Raw genomic sequence first — 22,029 nt, 5'->3', positions numbered from 1 at the left:
AATTGTAGTAAATATTCTAGAAGCCATAATTGTAATTTTACACTATTTTTACGTTCACGGCAACCAGGTTTGAGATTCCGGAGCCCGAACCAAGTGAAGCAGACAGAATTGCCATGGAAAATGGAGACCAACCACTTAGTGCAGAGCTGAAAAGGTTTAGAAAAGAATATGTACAACCTGTGCAGTTACGGTAAGTTTTAGGGATTCATTTCCTCCATTACTGTCCAATGTAAAGTTGCACTTGATAAGAACTTAAAAGAGAGTTCCTTGGCATGACTGTAAAAACATTGTCTCATAAAGACATCCCCTGTCCGTATGCTTTATGGGTGTCATAGAAGGGAATTCACTGCTTGGGATCCCCCTCCAAGACTCTAAACAGTAGAAGAGTACTTCCCACCGATAGACTTAAGTCACCAATATATGGACATGGTCCAGGTATGTCGTCTTTGGTAAAGTCTGCTCTTGTGTGTATTCGGTTGTCTGTCATGAGTGGCCAACCACTTTTTGACCCCTACACACTATAAAAATTGAAAATATACTTCTTCACGGTCATTTCTGCTTATTTTGTTTTTTTCCATCTCCCTGACTTTATTTTTTGTTCCGTTATGTTCATGGTATCACGGCCAAATCTTTACGTCTGCGGTCAGTTTTAATTGAGATTTTCCTTCACTTCTAGTGTTCTGAATGTTTGCCGGCATTGGGTTGAGCATCATTTCTATGACTTTGAACGAGATGCCGATCTGTTAGTGCGACTCGAAGAGTTTATTGGGACAGTCAGAGGTATGGCGTTTAGATTTGTTATGAGCTCATATATTCTGATATCACAAATTATAAATGAGCTTTATAATATAGTTTTATTAATTATTATTGATTTCTTTCTCCAGGAAAAGCCATGAAAAAATGGGTTGAATCTATCACAAAGATCATACAACGTAAAAAGCAAGCGCAAGCCAATGGACCTAGCCACAATATAACATTTGAAAGCTTACCACCTTCTATAGAATGGCACATTAGCCGGCCGGGACAGATAGAAACCTTTGACCTCCTTACATTACATCCCATAGAGATAGCTCGACAACTGACCTTGCTGGAGTCCGATTTATATAGGTATGCTTTCCATGGTCCAAGTATATTCACTGAGCCTAAAGCCTGTATTAGACAGGGCAATTTGGTAGTCAGTTTTCGGGAACGAATACTTGTGCAAGACCTGTTTAGGGCGGGTTCACATCTGCATCCGGGCTCCGCTTTAGCCAATCCAGTGGGTTTCCATCCTCTGTCCCGAGAAACTGGAAAGCCAGCAGTCAGTTTTCAAACCCATTCACTTGAATGGGTTTGCAAAGTGACCGCCCGTGTGCGTCTTCTCCCTGTCCGCGGCGAAACTGAGGGATTTTTTTTTTTTTTTTTACCGGATACAAAGCCCTGCATGTGAATGGATTTGAAAACTGACCGCCAGGTATCTGTCTCCTGTCCAGTTTCTTGGGGCAGAAGACGGAAACCCGCCAGATTGTGCAAACTGGACACCGGGCGCAGATGTGAACCTGGCCTTTCCTCATCAGGTTGCTTTCGTCAGGATATCACCTTGTGTAATAAGTGTTGTGCTTCCAGCAAACGATGAAAGTATATGCTGGGGGGGGGGGGGGTTTGATGTCTTTAAGGGATTATTCCTGCTGTATGTGCTCTGCCTTGGCCTCACTTTCACTTCTCCTTATATACACTGTGGATTAATTTCAGCTGCATTTAGTTACTGGCTGAGCAGTTTTGCTGTTGCCACATGGCCATTAATGATATACAGCAGAAATAGCACAGGATTTCACTTTCATTATGCGCAAATCACTGGTCATGTATACGCTGGGCATTGGTAGGGAATGAATGTTCTTACCGATGTTCATCAGCCCTTGTAAAACGCCCTTCAGGCCGGGGCCCCACATAGTGTAAACGCTGCATTATTACAGTACCTGCAAAGGGCTCGTTCACATCAGCGTTCATCTGTCCTTATTGCAGGTTTCCGTTTCCTGCATAAAACAGATGCAGGAGACGGAAGCCTTCAGGAGACTTTCTCACCCATTCATTTGAATGGGTGAGAAAGCTGTCCGGCCGTGAGCGGCAGTGAGCGTTTTGCGCTCTCCGCCGCGAAACCGGGTTTTATAATCCAGACACAGTCGGACATGCAGTACTCTGTGTCCGGATAAAAAAATCTGGTTTCGCGGCGGAGAGCCTAAAACGCTCACGGCCGGACCCGGTCTATGGTTTCCGTCTTCTGCCATGCAGAAGACGGAAACCATAGAACGGAGACATGAACGCAGGTGTGAACCTAGCGAAAGCGAATTGGATTCTGGCTAGTAACATCCAAACATTGCAGAAAAATATCTGGAGCGGGCATGCTGCAGCTTCAACAACCATCGCGTTTTTGTAAATTGAAGCATGTCAATTATACCTATACAGAAACATTGGAGTTTTCCATTTAGGTATAATTGAGCCAAAAAGTCGACAGAAAACCCTGCGTGCGTTCTGTGAAAGGTGATGTGGGAAAAACCGTAATGTGTTTCTGCCGTGGTTTGGCGCAACGCTTTTTGGCTGTGGCTCGCTGCGTGAGGCCTTAACCTAACGTAGCTCTGAGAGAGTTTGTGTGACAGATTTCACTTTCTGTATGTTTTCACATAGTCACTATTTTGCTTGCATTCGCACCTCTGCTCCAGAACTGGAGGTGGAATCTGCAGAAAGTATAATGGAAAGATTTGCAACTCTTGGGGCCCAGTCGTAGTTTTAGCTTACAAATCTTGATGCAATTTACTGAGCAGAATACTACCATGTGAATATGGCCTAAAATTGTACATCGTATGCAGATTCTTCCTGAAGTGTCTGCTGGGCTTTCCTGCATCTACAAAGAGTCCTGTGCTAATGACAGCGTTCCCACCCATCTGTTTGGCGACCTTCTGCCTTATTCAGTGTCCTCTACAGAAGATTCCAGTGTTGAGTTGATGGGAAGGGTTTGGGAAGAGCTGTCACTGTTAACACAGGACCCTGTACAGGGGAAGTACTGCCCAGTGGACACTTCAGTATGCTATATTGGAGATGGCAAGCATTGGTATATTTGCTCTTCATTCCCAAAGACCTATTCGTGTCCTAATCCACTTGGGAGAAATTGTATGATTTACTGGATTATGTGAACATATCCCATGCAGGGCTTCCTTAACTCTTGCTTTTACTCCATGTAGCTCAGTTCCATAGCTTTCTTTAGAGTAGCTTTTGTATAAGTGAAAGGAGTCAGCGGAGATCTTTATTTAGTCTACAGTTCTCTTTAATCAGAAGCCGGTAATAAAGCCAAAGAGGGCGGAGGTTTCCTGTAGTGTCCTGGTGGACAAATACTTGAAGAGACGCTTGTAACAAGCACTTTGCTAGAAACGTACAGCACAAGACCTGTTCATTAAAACCTTGTTTATGCAAAAGATTAAAACTTTTAGGATGAAGATACATGTTCAGTTTTTGTTGCTTTTTTTTAATGCAGATTTCGCTAGAGTCTTTTGAGCCAAAGCCTGAGTGGAATTCTGCTCGATGTTTAGGTGGATTACGGATTGTCAAAATCTGCTCGCAGAGTTTGGAAATTGGCCCTGTCCAATAAAGACAAAATAAAGTGGCACTCTTCTACAAATTCTGCATGAAATCCAACATCAAAATCTGCTATAAATTCAGCATCAGAACCTGCGTTGGTGTTTGGCACATAGAAATCTTCTGCTTGACAAATTCAGCATAAAATTTCTATGTGTGAAAACCTTCTAAGTCTTTCATTTATATTTACTTTGAATGCACTCTTGGCTTTGGTAAAAAAAAAAAAAAAAAAAAAAAACTTGCAGCAACAAAAACAGACCACGTGTCTTCAGATATAGATCATTTGCCATAAATGAACGGTACGGTAAGACGCCTGTATTTTATTTGTAGGAAATCTAAAAATGTTTTGCTTTCTAGAGACTTCACCTACTGGGCTTTAACAATGGGTATTAAAATGTGTTTATCTCATTGTAGGGCTGTTCAGTCTTCTGAGCTTGTCGGAAGTGTGTGGACTAAAGAAGATAAAGAAATTAACTCCCCCAACCTCTTAAAAATGATAAGGCACACAACCAATCTTACCTTATGGTTTGAGAAGTAAGTATTCTCTGACTTTCCTCTGATCTTACTCCAGGGTATGTTCACACAGTATTTTTGTGCTGAAGGTTTCAGCGTGTTTTCCACCCTGGACACCTATCCCATAACATTCAATAGGAAACCATGCTGTTCTAATATAATTTTTTTTTTTCATGTGTGAGCTAGAAAACCACATCATGGAAATAGAAAAAAAAGGCATGTTCATTTTTGTCGCAGTTTCATGAGGGCAGCACACAGATTATATACGTATATTCTCAAGTATAAGCCTAGTGTTTCAGCAATAGTAAATGTATAGAATCTCCCATAAAATAGTGAAAAAAAAGAAGCTTTAGAAAAATATAATAAAAAAAATAAAAAGTTCTAAATCCCTCCTTTCCCTAGAATACATAAAAAAGTAGAAAATTACTGAGAAACACAAACACATTAGGTATCCCTGTGTCTGAAAGTGCCTGGTCTACTGAATATAGGGGATCTGTAGTGCTCCTGTTCCATCGGGAAGGGGTTAATAGGAGCACTGCATATACCCTATAGTCAGCCAGGCTGAATTCCAAGTGGGGAAAAAAAAAAAACAGTCCTCAAGCTCAGGGAAGGGGCAGACAGACAACCAAAACACCCCCTTCCCTTCCCCAGCACCAGCAATTACTGCACCCAAAAACTCCGACCATTTTAATCTTTGAAATTTTCCAGTAGCTGCTGCATTTCCCCCCCTCGGCTTATACTCGAATCAATAAGTTTTCCCAGTTTTTTGTGGTAAAATTAGGGGCCTCAGCTTATATTCGGTTCGGCTTATACTCGAGTATATACGGTATCTAAAACTGGCCGTACCATATACATAAGATTGGTACGAGTCAAACCCTTACACATTCTCTATAAGTTGTGGTTCTGCAGTTAATCCAATTTGATTAAATCACCGTTTCCGAAAAATAGTGATTCTGATTTTCATCAGAATGGTGAAATTGCTTAGTCCTGTCCCGGAGTCTGATCTCCTCCAGCAAACCGTATCCTCTCTCTAGTTGGGTACCAGGACAGGGAAGCCTGCAACAAATATCACTGAACTTTTTTGGTTTCTTTAAGGAAAAACATGTGACTGGAGACAAGTAAAGAATCACACTTAAACTTAAAAGAAGTTTGGATTTTAGTTTTAGACAAAACCACCCAGTCCTACTGCAAGCTCTTTGAGGGGTGTTTGTTTTAGCAAGAACAGTTTCAGATCTTGGCCTTTTTGTCACTACATGTGTCATTGTACCCAATTACTACTGGAATCTTTATTTGTAACAGATAATTTGTATTGTATTTATGAAGCCAACCAAGTTGACAGAGTTGTCTCATGAAGCCTCCGTTGTTTATAATGGAAGGCAGACCCTGGGCCAGCTGGCATACATTTAGTTTCGGCAATCTCTGGCTGACTATTCACCATAAGATGCTGCAGCCAGCTATGCATCCTGTGGTGGCCACTACAGGAGAAATGTAGTATTACATGTTGACCAATCAAATAAAATACCATCCAACTTATACATGGACAGACCAGGTCCACCAGAGCTAAATGCATTTATTCATAGTGACCCCCTCAGGGCTCATACATAGGGGTTCTGAGCACGGCAACCACTCTATGCTAATTTAATATATTATATAATGATATGATATGACAATTAATCATAGGACCTATCGGTGACTTATGTCACTGCCATGACTTTACATTGACATACATCAGAAGCATCGGTTATAAGTTATATGTTGCATGATTTATAGCTCTGACGTATTCAGCAAATGCAGTGTGAATAGGCCTTTAAAAAACATTCATTTCTACTGTCCTTTCATTAAACATGTTTTTAGCCAAAGAATTGGCACCGAGAGGTTCTATAAGGTAAATGTGTTTGCACTTTATTATTAGACCTTCTAGTGAACAATAAACCTAATGGTAGGTGACCATAATAATAAATATGTTTTCCAATATGACGCCATGGCCGAATGTTTACAGACTTTTACTGTTTTGGAAAATGAAGTTATTTTGAAGGTACCAGCTCCCTACTTTACTTTCCATTGTGTGTAAAGCTGTGTGCTTCCTCTTAGCCAAAGTGGCCCAACCATTGTTGTGTAATGTACCTTCATGGAGTGTTGCCAATATTTAGCTGGCATATAATGCTCCTGTTTTCATCGCCCGCGCTCTGAGGTTAAGAGGAACTTCGAAATGACCTACTTGGGGAAACTGTTTACATGTAGTTAATACCTGGAAATTCAGTAAATCTGGCACCTTTTAATTGGAGGCGTTTCCTGCGCCCTCACATCCTCGTCTGTTATTGTTGTAGTATTTGTATAAATTTAGATTCTAATTGTTTCTTAATATTAAGACTGTTTTGCCTCCTTAAATGTTCTTTTGAGTCTCGTGCCATGAAGTTTCCAGAGTTTATGAAACACTTTCTAGCAAAATAAACATTTTAACTAAGGTGCAGGACTGTGGAGTCATCAACTGCAACTATTTTTCCACCGTCTGACTTCTTCATAAATAGCTGACAGCCGTGGTGGAGGCAGATACAATAAAGCTCCTGTATTTCACAAAAAAAAGCTAGTGATTGACTAGTAAATATGCAGCGAACTATGTATCTAATTCAGTATACAGTATCCATAACTTTGTAATATAAAATAATTAATCATTTTATTTTTTTAACCAGTCAGTAGCTTTCTTTTTTTGCACCCAAAACTGTTCCTGACTCCAACTCCACAACTTCAATGCCCTGATCAGGCAACTCACCATGTCACCATTAGTAATGCTTTAGTTAAAGGGTGACCTTGTGTAAGTGGCTGCTCCAGAGAAATAATATGACCAGCCACTTTCTCAAGCAATATATATATATATATTTTTTTTTATTCCTGATCATCTTTGTTTAAAGGGTTTGCAGAGATAGCGCCGTGATCTGTGGGGAATCTGCTGCAAGTCCTCCGCTTCCCTGCAGCGCCACCACTGGGGAAAATGAAGCATGAAACATTTCCCATTCAAATGAATGGCTTGTCTATGTAATGCAGGACAGGATTGGTCCTCCAAGGCAGGAGACTCTCTTTGTAACTGTTCTCCCACTGGCCTAGACTTGAGCAACCTGAATAGAGGACCCCCTCATTTTATTAAGATTTTCTAATAGAATATATAGCAATTGATTCGCTAAATTCAATGTCTTCTTTTACATATAGGAAATAACTTGGTAATGGACACTTAAACTACTTTATAGGGTAATAGTGGCCATAATTTACTAGGTGCGTCACATTTAGGGTTGGTAGCTTTTGCTTGGGGGACCAGTGATGTCTTAAGCCATAGTGAAGTCAGTAGACCAAACCATCTACTCTAACTCCATTTTCCATAATCTGACTATGACTCCTTCATAAATGGTCCTGGTCACCTGCAATGAAGCCCCTTGTGCAAGCTGATACGTATTTCTGTCTCCAATAAAAAAAAAAAAAAAGTATTCCATCCTTTTACTGGCAGAAGTGTCTATATGTATATGTGTATAAATTATTATTATTATTTTAAAAATTCTTTAAACTCATGCCGGAGTTTGGTGTTGTCTGTTTCCTTTCATATATATCAAATTGGTTATACAATCCCTATAATTGTATAATATAATTAAAAATAATTATTAGTAAATTTTTTATTTTGAAGCCAAAATGGATAACTTTTTTCTGACTTGGACTCCATCCAATATTGGTTCCAGCTCTGACTCCGCTAACTCGACTCCAGAGCCCCGACTCTTAGCATAAAGTGGTGTCAAGAGTCTGAGGACTACCCAATATACACACAGTCCTCTGTCTATACTTGTTACTTCTTGTCCCGTGTGCACATATGGCAGGTTCCTATATAATTCACTTGATTTTTTTTTTATTGTTTAGTGTGTCTTTTGCTTTATTGTTTTCAGTCAGTTATTTCTTTCTCCATTCCCCTGCAGATGTATTGTAGAAACTGAAAACCTTGAAGAGCGGGTGGTTGTTGTCAGTCGTATCATTGAAATCCTACAGGTTTTTCAAGAGCTAAACAATTTTAATGGAGTACTTGAAGTTGTAAGTGCCATGAACTCCTCTCCAATATACAGACTTGATAACACCTTTGAGGTAAGTGTGTGCGGTGATGATCAATAACTTGTTTTTATGATTTATACTATTAAACTTGTAATATATGTATTCCTGTATGTTCCAATGTATTACAACCAGTGCCCTGGGTTGTTGGTTTTTTTTAACTAATGAAAAGCAAAAACCCATAAAGTTTTCCATAAAATGGTATTTGTTCGTTTTGTAGAAGATTCTTTTTTTTTTTTTTGGCTTTTATCCTTAGTCATGGTGCGAGGATTAAACCTCTACCTATAGGGTTGCTACTGCCCAATAGGTAGCACTAGAGAGAACGTTCATCCTGAAGGAGAGCTACTTTACCTGCATGAACTTTCAGTGGAGACCATCAGGTTCTAACGTGTCATTTTGATGTCAAAGATAGCAGTAACTACCAACGTCCATACTATAAACATCACTGGGTCACAAGCAACTGGGCCCGTGCCCTGTGAAGTGGCCAGGTGCCAGTACCTTAGCTCACCTCCATTAACTTCAGTCAGCCCTTCACCGATCATATATTTATGGCCATCCTAAGAATAGGCATAAAATTGTAATCCCTGAACAAACCCTTTAACAATATGGTATTCTTAATTTGCTTGATGCACATATTTACTTGACTTTACATTTCTGTATAGCAAGTTCCTAGTCGGCAGAGGAAGATTCTAGAAGAAGCTCATGAATTGAGTGAAGACCACCAAAAGAAGTATTTGGCTAAACTCAGGTCTATTAATCCACCATGCGTGCCTTTCTGCGGTAAGTATTTCTATTGTGCCTGATATAGGGATCATCATATTTGCCATGGCTTAAATAAATAAAATAACTCTAATTTAGAGATAGCCATGTTCTACAAAATGAGAATTTTTTTTTTTGTCACATACATGTGATCTGATCCTACTAGTATTTTTCCATTGAATTTAAATCTGTTCTTCACTTGTTTCTATCACTCATAGTTTTTAAGAAACTTGTGTTTTTAAATGCCAAGAAAACATATATCCATGTATACATACCTATATACGTGATAAATCATATCACGTTTTTGTCCCCTTGTAATATCTGATTATGAGATATGTTTGACAACCCACAAAATATTCAGATGTATCTCACATTGGTTCCATTGACTTCATTAGAAGCATGGTGCACAAAGCAGCTTTTCCATTTTTATATATTTTTTCTCTGACACAACACAGTGATATATTAAAGTTTTGTATCCGTGGGGGAATGACGCAAAATAGACATCAATATGTTTTCCTTTGTTTTTTCAAAAAAGTCAGTGGAGCCATTTTTTCGGGTTTTCTTCACTCAGTATTGAGATTTACCTGGAAATAGTCCAAGTGAAAGTCAATAAAAAGGATTTTTAGTGACATGTTCACCCCTTGTGTACAATATGTCACTAACTTTGACACTGAATAGAGAGAATAAATATACAGCACCAAACTTCTGTCTGTCAGGGTCTGGAAGTAGACCAAGATGATAAAAGTAAAATGAACAGCTCACATAACACATGAACCTACCAACTGCAGCACATCCTCCTAGCAATGTAACTATAACTGTGGATATCCATATAGAGTTCTCTGCTGCACTTTGATGAGAATGATGAATAAGCCCCTCTGCACATGGCTGTGTAATATCACAGGGTCATGGACCCCGGAGGCAAAACTCAGGACAGTTCCTATTCCTTCCTGTTATGTCAGGCTTATTAAAGGGATTCTATCATTAAAATGACGTTTTTGTCCCTAACACATAGGAATAGCCTTAAGAAAAGCTATTCTTCTCCTACCTTTAGATGTCTTCTCCGCACCGCCGTTCGGAAGAAATGCTGGTGGTCTTAGGTATGCAAATTAGCTCTCTCGCAGCACTGGGGGCAGAGCAGACTGCGCATGCCCGTGGCCACAAGAAAAATGGCCGCTTACACAGTAAGCTGTGTAAGCGGCCATTTTTTTGTGGCCGCTTACACAGTAAGTAGACACAGGTAGAGGGTGTTCCAGAAAAAGATAGAGGCGTCGCTGGAGATTTCTCTTGCAGCATTGGGGATGCCCCCAGTGGTGTTTGAGCTCTGGGGACCGCCCCCAATGCTGCGAGAGAACTCATTTGCATACCAAAGAAAACTGGTATTTCTACCGAACGGCGGCACAGAGACATCTAAAGGTAGGAGAAGAATAGCCTTTCTTCAGGCTATTCCTAAGTGTTAGGGACAAAAAATGCCATTTTAATGATAGAATCCCTTTATTGAAATGTATGGGCCTGTGAAGGATACGGATGGACACACATATAATCCATATGCCATATTAGTCATTTTCTCATGGACGTGTATACGCAACACTTTTATGTGCATGTAGCTTTGTGAACTTCTTGGTTATTTCCACAGTGTATACAAAGTCGATGGGTTGTGAACACTTTTTGTTTCCAAGGTACCACTGCCAGCTCATGAAGCACTGACCTCCCCTTTAAGCCTTAATACTGACTATAATAAGCATGGTACTGTATAATTTCTAATAGGCCATAGACGAGCCTATAAACACAACAAATCCTCTACTGAATGGGCTTGTTGTTGAGAAAAGGGGCTTCCAGACACCACATTTACCGCTTATCCCATGGGTAAACACAGGAACTTCCCCTACCAACCAATAATGACTCAAATTGAAATATATATTATTTCTATTTCAGGAATTTATTTGACCAATATTTTAAAAACAGAAGAAGGCAATCCTGATTTTCTGAAGAGACATGGGAAAGAACTGGTGAATTTTAGCAAACGGAGGAAAGTGGCTGAGATCACCGGGGAAATCCAGCAGTACCAGAATCAGCCGTACTGTTTACAAGTAGAGGCCGACATCCGGGTAAGTAGACCTGGCTCCTGGGCCGACCTGTAATCGTGGAGGTATAACGCAAATCTTTTATTATGCACTTAAGGCCAAATTCCCATAACACTTTTCACAAATAATTCATTTCAGAGATTTTTTGAAAATCTGAATCCTATGGGCAACATCGCAGAAAAGGAGTTTGAAGATTATCTCTTTAAAAAGTCATTGGAAATTGAGCCAAGAAATGCAAAGACCCTGCCACGATTTGTAAGTAGCCCTTGTAGGGTTTCCTGGGTTATAGATATTGATGGCCTGTGCTTTTCTCTTTCTCTATGGTATGTTAGAAGATAAATCCTAAATCTGAGACTGAGGTCAGCACTCTATTAAGTACATGCAATAGTTTTGTAGAATTTTGGGAATCCCTTTAGCCCCTCTTTCTTTACGCCTTGCTTGAGGCTGACCTGAACGATGTTGCGCTCTACACAACTATTGCATGTACTCAAGTGTTTATTCTCCTGCTTCCCAGAAGTTTACTTAATTCTTTGACGTATATCAGTTTGAACCCTGGGACCTGAACCTAAACTAACCCTTCAAGGAATGTTACAAGATGGAAGTGCTTGCAAAAGATGCAAATCTCTATTATGCCGTTCGTTTCAGCCCTCATGTTTTCTTCATTGCACTTAAAGCGTACCTAATCTTTAAGTAAACCTTATATAAATCAGCAGTACGGTGTGTACATGGGGGAATAACACTTTTTCAGGCTATTATGTAACTTATATTCTGTCATTTTTAGCAGTTTGTCCATCTAAAGCAGGGATAGGGAACCTTTGGCTCTCCAGCTGCTGTGAAACTACAACTCCCAGCATGCTCCATTCACTTCCATGGGAGTTCCCAGAACAGCAGAGCCAGTATGCATGCTGGGAGTTGTAGTTTTGCAACAGCTGGAGAGCCGTACGTTCCCTACCCCTGATCTAAAGGCTCTGTCTGTAGCTTACACTCTTCTATGAGGGTGGATACTAGCTACAATATACTGCACACAGGTAGAGGAGAATCTGCTTATTGGCTGTCTCTCTCACTCAGTAACAACCCCAGTACTAGAAAACTACTGACCTGTGCTGGTATGAATGGGTTACTTTGGTCATGATTGTAAGCTTTTATTTAGCTCCAGCATCTTCCCCTCTGCTCAGTCCTCTCCCTTCTCCTCTCCATAGACTTCTATTGAAAGGAGATAAATATAGCAGGGATATTCACAGTTCAGCAGAGGAGATGGGCAGCCTGACAACAGCAGAAGAGGCATTTGCTCTAATATGATATTAAGCTTATTAGAACTGCCTGTACTATTGATTTATGTAAAGTTTGTTGAGAGGTTGGTAACTATTTATTTATTTATTTTATAGTAGTAAACATGTTTGTTTTTTTCTCCTTTTTTTCAGCAAAAGAAATACACTTATCCCCTCAAGTCACCGGGTGTGCGGCCATCAAACCCAAGGCCGGGTACCATGAGGCATCCCACTCCTTTACAGCAGGAACCCAGGAAAATCAGTTACAGTCGCATCCCTGAGAGTGAAACAGAAACAGCATCTGCCCCAAATTCTCCAAGGACGCCACTGACTCCTCCTCTACCATCTGCGGCAACCAGTACGACTGACGTCTGCAGCGTCTTTGAGTCAGACCCCTCAAGCCCTTTTCATTCACGTACGTTCCATATTTTGTATCTACAACATTTTGTTTTTTTTAATAGTAATGTATCTGTGAATATGGAGGTGAGTTCATATTCTAGTTCTGCTAAATAGAATTTGGTACAGATGTTTACAAAGTGTTTATAACCTCTTATTCTCAATTCAGAAACCTGCTTTTAGGTGATCTTTGAAAAAACATGGCTGTATTTTGCAGATATTAGAATTAGCCTTAAACTTACACATGTACTAGTAAAAAATATAAGGCCTTATATAGTTACATCAGCAATACTAGCTTTCCTGTTGTTTTCCATAGTTATATGGCCGCACATATCTCCTTCTTAAAACCAAAATTGGCTGCACTTTTACGGTACATGATGGCAATATCCAGGATACAATGAAAATTCCAGAACTGAATGGCTTTTTTTGGACATCATATTGTTGTACTGCCACCTGGTGGTCAGATATTATCAGTCCTTGTGCAGGCATAGCTGTATTTTACATGAGGCACAGTTATGACCCGACATTAACCCTTATGTTGGAATCATCCTCAGGTTCTGCATCAGTATCTTCAATTAATTTCCCTAAGAACTGTGATGAAATGCAGGTTCCACCACCAGTACCACCTCGTAGACGACCGGAATCCGCCCCTACGGAATCGTCCCCCTCAAAGGTAAACTAATCCACTGTCTGTTCTCATTCTTAAAGGGGTTTTCCTATCCCCTAAAGTTATGACATATTGCTAGGATTTGCCATGACTTTATAGTAGCCATGACTTTATAGTCAATGGAGGCATCCAACCTGTGGGATCACCATCAGTCCTGAGAATGAAAGGGAAACACCTTGGTCTCCTTTGTGTCACCTTATAATATTTTCCTGCACAGCCAAGTGGCAGGGTCTGCTGCATAAGGGAACATAGTGGTACCCTTGCAGAGCAGGCCATTCATTCCTAGGCTCAGGGGGTCCCAGATGTCAGATCCCTAGCAATCCAGGTAGATAAGGTAGCATCCAGGTCCCAATACCTTCCAAGCACCGGGGTGCTTTTTGCTGGCTTAATCCCGATTATCTTACTTTCCTTAGCCATAGTATGGTCTGCTCCAGGCTAAAGTAACTGCTTGTGGTAAATTCTGTTCCGTTAGCATGTCACTGAAACGGTGGTCCAGGTTTTCTGTAGAATCTTTGAACTTATTGGACAGAGTTGCTTCCTTTAGCCTTCACCCTCCTGGATAAGGTATTAGGTATATAGGTAAAAATTCCCCATTAGGAATCCATGAGAAGGATGGGAAACACAAACACTATAGAGAACACTTACATATTGCCTGCGGTCGGAACCAGGTGTTTGCAGAATAGCGCCCCCTTTGAACTCGATATTTCAATTTCTCTTCAGTGTGTTGCTAAACATACCCCCACTGTCTGTAAAGCGCTACAGAATATGTTGGTGCTATATAATAAGGGAAAGAATAACGGCTGCTCTGCATGTAACGCAAAATAGAGCACGACTATTTATTAATATTATTAAAGGGGTTTTTGGTTAAATGTTGGTGGTTTATCCGTAGGACAGAATATCAGTATCTGATCAGTGGGGATCAGATACCCCCGACCCCCACAGATCAGCTGAGCGAGGTGAGAACATGTCTCTGGTAAGGACTTCTTGTTCACTGGCCTGTGGCGTCATGTTCTTCGCCAAGTCGCCTGTTTGTAGCCCAGTTCCATTTAAAGAGAGTCTGTCAGCAGGAAAATGTGCATCAAACTAATGATAGTAACTTGTAGCGCTGCTTCTACACTTCCCAAAGATGTCTTTCTTATTCTGCATTGCAGCTACATTTTCATGGAAATCAGGATTTTATTATGCAAATCAGCTGAAAGCGTTTTTCCTCCTACTGGGGGCTTCGCTCTCTTCTCTATATATCCACTTCTAACTGCAAAGTGTGAAAAGTGGAAGATGTCACTCAAACAATGGGGGACAGAGCTGGACAGCAGGTCGGGGGGATTATCTGGAGCAGAAAGTGAAGCCCCAGCTGGAGAAAAAACGCCCATAAAGGTCTTTTCAGATAATTTGCATAAAAATAAAATCCTGATATTCATGAAAATGGAGCTGCAATGCAGAGTAAGAGATACTTTTGGAGAATGTAGAAGCAGCTCTGCAAGGTATTACCATTAGTTTGCACTACGCATGTAATTTAGTGAAGAGGCCACAGCCTTTTGCATAGCTGATCGGTGTAAGTCCCGGGTGTCGGACCCCCCACTAAGCCTAGGTCATTAGTATTACAGTCCTGGAATACCCCTTTATATGAGTCAGCATGATAGTTACACATTAATTCATCAATTCTGCTATCATTACTCAAGTTATTAGGTTATTGCCTCTATTTTTGGTTATGGTCTAATGAACATACTTGTCATAATTCACTTATTTCCTTTACAGATCATGTCTAAACACGCTGACAGCCCTCCAGCTATCCCACCTCGGCAACCTACATCAAAAGTAGTATATTCTCCACGGTATCCGATGTCTGAACGCTCTTCAGTTTCTGAAGGACCTGAAAGCCCCCCACTTTTACCACCTCGAGAACCAGTGCGCACCCCAGATGTCTTCTCCAGCTCTCCCCTACATCTTCAACCTCCTCCACTAGGACGGAAAAGTGAACACACCACCACTTTCTTTTCTTATAGCCCGTCACCATTTACCCCACCTCCACCACAGACTCCTTCTCCCCTCGGACCAAGAAGACATCTGCCTTCGCCCCCTTTAATAGTGCAAGATCTAGAACTGCCTCCAATGACTGGGCCTCCTGTGCCACCTAGACAAAGCACTTCTCAGCCTATCCCAAAGCTCCCACCAAAAACTTATAAAAGGGAGCCTCCGCATCCATCTATTCACAGAGATGGGCCCCCATTGTTGGAAAATGCCAATTCTTTGTAATACAGATAGTGTATTCTGAACACTAAAAACTCAACAAATGAATCATTGATAAAAGGACTAAAGCGTACCGGCTGAGAATGCCATGACTGTCAGCTGACTTAACAAAAGGGACGTCCTGTCTCACCGCTATTCCTCTCGGATGCATATTGCACCATTACAAGAATAGACTGTTGGTCAGGCAGGAGGAAGTCTTTTGCGAACCGCTAACGGTTGATAGATACGTAGGTGGGAACCGTGAGCGATGTGGCCACATCATGTCAATGAGATACAAACTAGAATATTATGCACTTTTTTTTATATATATATATATATATATATATATATATATATATATATATATATATATATATAAATCTATATAAACAGGGATGTTTATATCCTACATAAATTCTCTTTTGCTTCGTGCCTCTGCTTTAAACTTATTTTCTAAATCACAAGGAGCTTTGTGATGACTATCTGTGGTACCCGACTTTATAAAAGTAAAGTATAGCGCTGTAATGCCCATTCAGTTTACAAAATGTTCCATGCGTTCTCTTGGTACCTGCCTCACCAAAGAGGTATTTTTTTGTTTTTAGTTTAATTTCCTTTAATTTTTTTTTTTTTTTTTTTGGTTTTTATAAAAAGTCAATTACGGAGCCAGTTAAGAAAAGGACTTTTTAGCTGGAAAGAATGTGTAATTATTGCCTTCAACCAAGGGGAAACAGTCTTATCATTAAAGCAGTAGCAAAGCTATGTGTGACATCTGCTTGTGGTCTCCGTCCTCCTTAGTGTTGCTCCAATGGATTGTTTTCAACCTTCGTTTTTTGGGTTGTTTCTTGGGTGATGTGGAGGTGGTTGTTACTGTGTTGATCCCGGACCAGTTACTTGTGCCCACCAGAATGGGTTCAGGCTCCTGGATATCGGGCGTCTAGTACAGATCTACCTACTAAAGCAGGTTCATCAACTTACATACATATATTTGGTAACATTCATGGACAAAGCTTCCGTCTTTTTTAATACATTGTTCTATGAAACTGTTCTATGTACTGTATCTTCTAGGGCTAGGTTCACATCATGTTTGCAATGTTCATCTGGCATGTACACTGGAAAAACTCCTGAAGCCACTAAATATATCCATAGGGTTACTGTGCATTAGCAAGATGAAGGCCAAAAGTGTCCCTTATGGCCTCTGTCTAGTCAGAATGCATAAGTATTTATAAAAAAAAAAAACAGTATGGAGTCATGTCATACACTACAGTATGTAGTAAGAAAAAAAACATACATTGCATTAAAATACAATGGCACCCTATGGTATACCTTATAGCATTCATCAGAAACACTTAGGGTTTGTACAAATGGCGGAAACCAAATATGCGTGTCAACTGAGGAACGCCCCCCTGCCCCTCTGATAGTACTCATCCATAGACAAATACTGGGGGGCGTTCCTCACCGCTCTCACAGTACAGCACTATAGGTGCTACTGTGAGGAAGGACGTTCCTGACTGTCAGAAACACCCTTCTGACAGTGAAGAGCTACGGTACCGGCATTGATAGCTCTACGCCGGGGGGCACAGAGAAGGAAAGCCAATAGTGCGCTGAATTCAGTGCACTGTCGGCTTTGTAGCGGTGTATTACAACACATGTGCCCCAGGCCGTGACAGGTCCTCTTTAAGGCAGTCAGTAGGGTAACTTTGTGGCCAGTTTCATGAGTTCTAATGATAAAGAAATGACATCCATCTTAATATCATTGTCTTGAAAAAAAACCTTTGAGTATGTTTCTACATTTCAATGCATACATATCTGCATCGGTTTGAGGTCGGAGGTCACATAAATAGTCACATTAGACTTTATGTGAATTTGTTATTCTTTATAAAATCTCATAAGACTTCTAAATAGCCTGTCTATTCCAGTACTGTGATTCTCCTGGGGTGCACTGCAGCCAGTAAATGTGAACATGTTTGTTTAGGACGCTAGTACGGAACGTTAGTGACTCCATCTGACCCCATGTACAGTGTTTTAGTAGAGAATATCTCCATACATAGAGATTAATAGAGTATGCCATAGTGTATTCTTTTGAATTTATTGAGAAGACGACCCATGCACCTCAATGAAAGTCTTATATGGCTGCATGCGACATGCAGTAACAATGCAATCTTCACACGTATCAGAACCTTCTCTTTTAACATTCCATGTGCTGGTTTGATCAAGACCTAGAGTCCCCAGAGTACCTGGTCACAGTAAATCGGCGTTCAGTCTCACTGACTATTGTTGTATATGTGGATTCTGAGAATCTCAATTTTGAACCGGTCATCTTCCCAACCAGAGTGTCACAATCACCTTTCCTAGTTAGTAATTGCTGAGTTAGGCATTATTGAACGGCACATGGATAGCATTCATGTGCCACCTGTGCTTCCATGGCTTCATTCACTGAGGACAGTGAGCATGGTCCACAAAATGGACAGGAATAGGACATGTCCTGAATTTTGCTCACAGCCCGATATACCGAACCATGAAAATACACGGTCGTGTCTATGGGGCCATAGAAATGAATGGATCAGTGTACTAACCGCGAACAACACGACTAGCACACTGTACATGGTCATGTGCATGAGGCCTTAGGCAGTTTAAAAATACATCAGATTTATCACAGTGACTAATCTGTTGTATCTTTAGAAGGTCTAGTCTACATTTACATCACCTTTAACGTTGGCTTACTTTCAGTCAGTATTACATGACACAATTTTGGTGCATTTAAGCCACATCTCCTTTTTTCTGAGAATTTACAACCACATATTTAGCAGGTTGGAAAATTTTAGCCCAAACTAGCCATAACCACAATAGTAAATCTGGGTGTTCTCTTCGGTCTCAGAAGAGGGAAACTGGATCTAACCACAGGAGAAAGAGAAGTGAAAGCCCCAGATGCTGAGCCACATGCGTACATCTGCAGTGTGTGAATGGGGCGCCTTCTACCTCCTGGACTGGCTTCTCTATAAGTGTCACATTGTACATTAAAGGTTACCTTTAAGGTGTAACTTGGAGCGCAAAAAAAAAATTAATTCAGCTTTAAGCTACACTTGTGTATGGCAACATTTACCAAAAAGTTTTAGTTCTTTTGGCTCTTTCCTCTGCTAGGCTGTAGCTGTATAATGTAAGATGGCACCCAGTAAGTTCTTAGGAGGTGGCTTTTCGGGTGACTACTGCTTGGTTGACATGGCCAATCCAGGCTTCAGCTGAAGCAAAGTAGAACAATGCTAAAATTAAGTAAAAATGCACAGATTTACAAATTCTGCAAAAAACACGTTTTCAGTTTTTGGATTGAGAAGAATGATATATGACATGTAATATCTCCTTATATATGGCACCAAAAGAGACATCAAAAAAAGGAATGAAAATTACGGTTAACCTTTTCATTGAACACAAGATCACAGAGACGTCTCTGACACGTGAATAGTTTATTGGCTTACATTACAGGATGTCAGCACCATCTTGATTTTTCCATAATACAAGTTATCTATCCAAACACATAGAAGTATAGAAGTGTATAGAGAAAAGCCAAGCAAAGTCTCTAAACCCATGTTTATTTGTATGTGCAGAATGTTCTTTCAGTACTTTTCCATAGTACTTGTGGTCTGTTATTTATATAAGACTATGTTCACATCTGTGTTGGAGGCCCCGTCCAAAATGGCAGACATAATAACTCAGAATGTGTTGCTATCTTGTTTGTTACAATGGCAAGAACCATGATGGACCATGTCATAGTCAATGAGGGCCGTCAGTGCCAAGTGTGCCCATCATGTGGTGGAAGATCCAGAATTGTCCTGCTTCTATGACAGAAAAATGGAAATAACACAGGTGTGAACAGGATTGTCACAAAGTCTGAGTAGCAATTTTACCTCGGGCTACTGTGTGAGGTAAGGGCAGATATTGTGAAATGGAAGAGATGGACAAGTGATGCAAATAGACAACTGTACAATGTGACTCTATGATGAAATAAGTCTCTTTATATTTTATTCCTTTAGGGCTCGTTCACACGGGGCGGTGGGGTGGATTTTGGCACCGAGGGTGACGCTGCGTCACTCTCGGGTCAAAACCAGCCTGCCACGACCGTCACAGTCGTGGCTTCCCCATCCGGGGTTGGCTCAAATGAATGGGCCGACTCCAGAGGTTGTTGCCGCTAGGCGGAAGCTGGGGCTCAGCGAGTTGCGGAATCCGCCTGAAGAAAGGGCAGCTCGCTTCTTTTTTCCGCTATCGGCATGTTGCCAATAGCGGGGAAAAAAGAACGCTAGTGGTCTCCATAGACCACCATTGTATGGAGGCGGATTTTGAGGCGAAATCTGCTGTCAAAATCCACCTCCTTGCCCCCGTGTGAACTAGCCCTTACTTTATACTGTAGAGAACTACAGCTCTGGAGCCACTTAATTCTTCTATTTTTTCCTGGAAATCTGTTGCCAGCTACTCACTTTTCTGACCCTTCAGTTTCAGGTTTGTTAGTGAACCTCTGGGATGGAGAACAAAAATGCCAGTATACATGGTGCCTAGAGGCCGTACCATCCCAACCTTCAAATAAGCAACCTACAACGTACCTGATAGTGGACATCCTATTTATAGTTTTTGTATGTATTATACAATGGATAGAATACAACATGTCTCAATGCCCATATGTTCTACCAGGAGAGTTATTTTACATACTAGATGGCAGCTTCATAAAGTTTTATTAGTGCATTTATAGAGCGGTATAAACCTGCTCCTACCAATTCAGGTCTATAGTCTAATAAAATAGTGTTCATTACTGCCGGTGTAGTAACAAGTCTACTAACCAACATTGAACATTGCCAACATTCCCTCCTGAGTCAGTATCGTGCTCACTGTAATATCTCCTCCATTCTATTCTCCATGTATCAGAGGAAGATTCAGCATGTTGTCTCCATGAAGCCACTTGGGTAAGCTACACTGGCAAATGACTAGAAAGGGACAGTGTCGCCTTAAGTGGGCATAGTCATAGTTGGCAAAACCATTGACCGAAACACAAAGACCCTTCTAAAGGTAAAAAACAATATATGTATCGTGAGGCAAAGTGACAACGAAATAAGATACATAGTAATGAAATGCATTAAAAAAAAATAAATTTGTCGATACAGAATGGTTAACCGAAAAACTAACTGGGGGCTGAGAATGGCTGAAAATGAAGAAAGGAAAAGATACCATCCTATTCCAGGTCCTCGGCTGGGGCAATTGTCCCCATTACCTCCAGTCCCTAGACTGCTCAGGTCAGAAGTGCAGGGGCAAAGGTGACCCCAATGAGCCAAATGGCAGCAACAATATCACCGGAATCCAACATGCGACTGTTGAAGCCAGTGATTGGAGGGAATCCGAGTTGGGCCAACCAAACCAAGGTCCAGGGGTAGGTGAGAATCATTTCTTTTTTATATGTTACCCGCTCCTCAGGCCCTCAATTACTTTTTTTGACTAGGACAGAAATCCCTTTTAACGACTGCAAACTCTCGTACCCATTAACATTGATTGCAAAATCGTGTCGTTTGGTTGAAAACCATCCCTGAGTTCTGCGCCTTTCGGGGGACTGACAAAGATAGTCCAAATCAGCTCTCTGGCCGCCTCATAGAAGTGAATAGAGCAGGGCTCAGTACAACTCCATGCACTCAGGGACTCGGTGATCCATGGTCTAGTGATTGGTAGAGATCAAAGTGGTAGGACCCCCAGCAATCATACATGTATCATACATGTATCAGCTATCCTGATGGCAGCATCGTTAGATAGGTCAGGCTCACTTCATGAATTTTGTGTCTTTATTGCTAAAATGTTCAGTTATTTCACAATATATGGAGCACTCAGGACAACTCCATTTCTCCAAACTGCTGCATCCCACACGGCTCTAATAAGTTGGAAGCCAAGCCCTGTTACTCAAAAAAAGGAAGGAAGGAGGACATTCCTAGACAACATAGCCGCCCTCGGTGCTCCAGAATACTCATTAGCATATGGTGAAATTAATAAATATCTCGGCAATAGGGGCATGAATTGTCATGAGTAAAAAACACATTGCATTGTGTTGATGGTTTAATATGCTTCACCCTGGTGTCAGATTGTTCAACCCATCCATGTGTTAATAGGTGTTGCTCTACTGAATCCAATGCAGTTGTAATTTTCTCTCTAGCCCCACCATTACTGAGCAACAAGTGCAGTTAGTTTTGGTACCTGATATCTTATTTAAGCTCTGTAATGTCAGAAGGGCAGTGTCAGGCAGGGGGTGTGATTCAGAGCTCCAATCAGATGCAGCCAGTGTCAGAGCTCAGAATCACAACCCTTGTCTGCTCCTGCCTGACACCGCCCACCTAAACCTAAATACATATCAGGCACCAAAATGAACAGCAGTGATTGCTCAGGAATGGTGGGGCTAGAGAAAAAAATCCAA

At 41.0% G+C, this 22,029-nt stretch overlaps 1 protein-coding gene across 1 annotated transcript in view; it reads left to right on the top strand.

Annotated features, from left to right (window-relative positions):
• Nucleotides 1-16,028, top strand: part of SOS1 (SOS Ras/Rac guanine nucleotide exchange factor 1) — a 72,334-nt gene extending 56,306 nt beyond the window's left edge. The window contains exons 12-22 of the mRNA XM_075267533.1: nt 68-190; nt 677-780; nt 885-1,107; nt 4,021-4,140; nt 8,073-8,235; nt 8,862-8,979; nt 10,891-11,063; nt 11,178-11,294; nt 12,461-12,722; nt 13,258-13,376; nt 15,126-16,028. Of these exons, the coding sequence (XP_075123634.1) occupies nt 68-190; nt 677-780; nt 885-1,107; nt 4,021-4,140; nt 8,073-8,235; nt 8,862-8,979; nt 10,891-11,063; nt 11,178-11,294; nt 12,461-12,722; nt 13,258-13,376; nt 15,126-15,623 (2,020 nt within the window). The 3' untranslated portion in view covers nt 15,624-16,028. The remainder of the gene's footprint in view (nt 1-67; nt 191-676; nt 781-884; nt 1,108-4,020; nt 4,141-8,072; nt 8,236-8,861; nt 8,980-10,890; nt 11,064-11,177; nt 11,295-12,460; nt 12,723-13,257; nt 13,377-15,125) is intronic.
• The last annotated feature ends 6,001 nt before the right edge of the window (nt 16,029-22,029 follow it).

This window comes from Leptodactylus fuscus, chromosome 3, assembly GCF_031893055.1.
Source record: "Leptodactylus fuscus isolate aLepFus1 chromosome 3, aLepFus1.hap2, whole genome shotgun sequence".
Lineage (NCBI taxonomy): Eukaryota > Metazoa > Chordata > Amphibia > Anura > Leptodactylidae > Leptodactylus > Leptodactylus fuscus.
The sequence above is the reverse complement of the archived record's forward strand: the minus strand, read 5'-3'. Positions and strand labels throughout refer to the sequence as shown.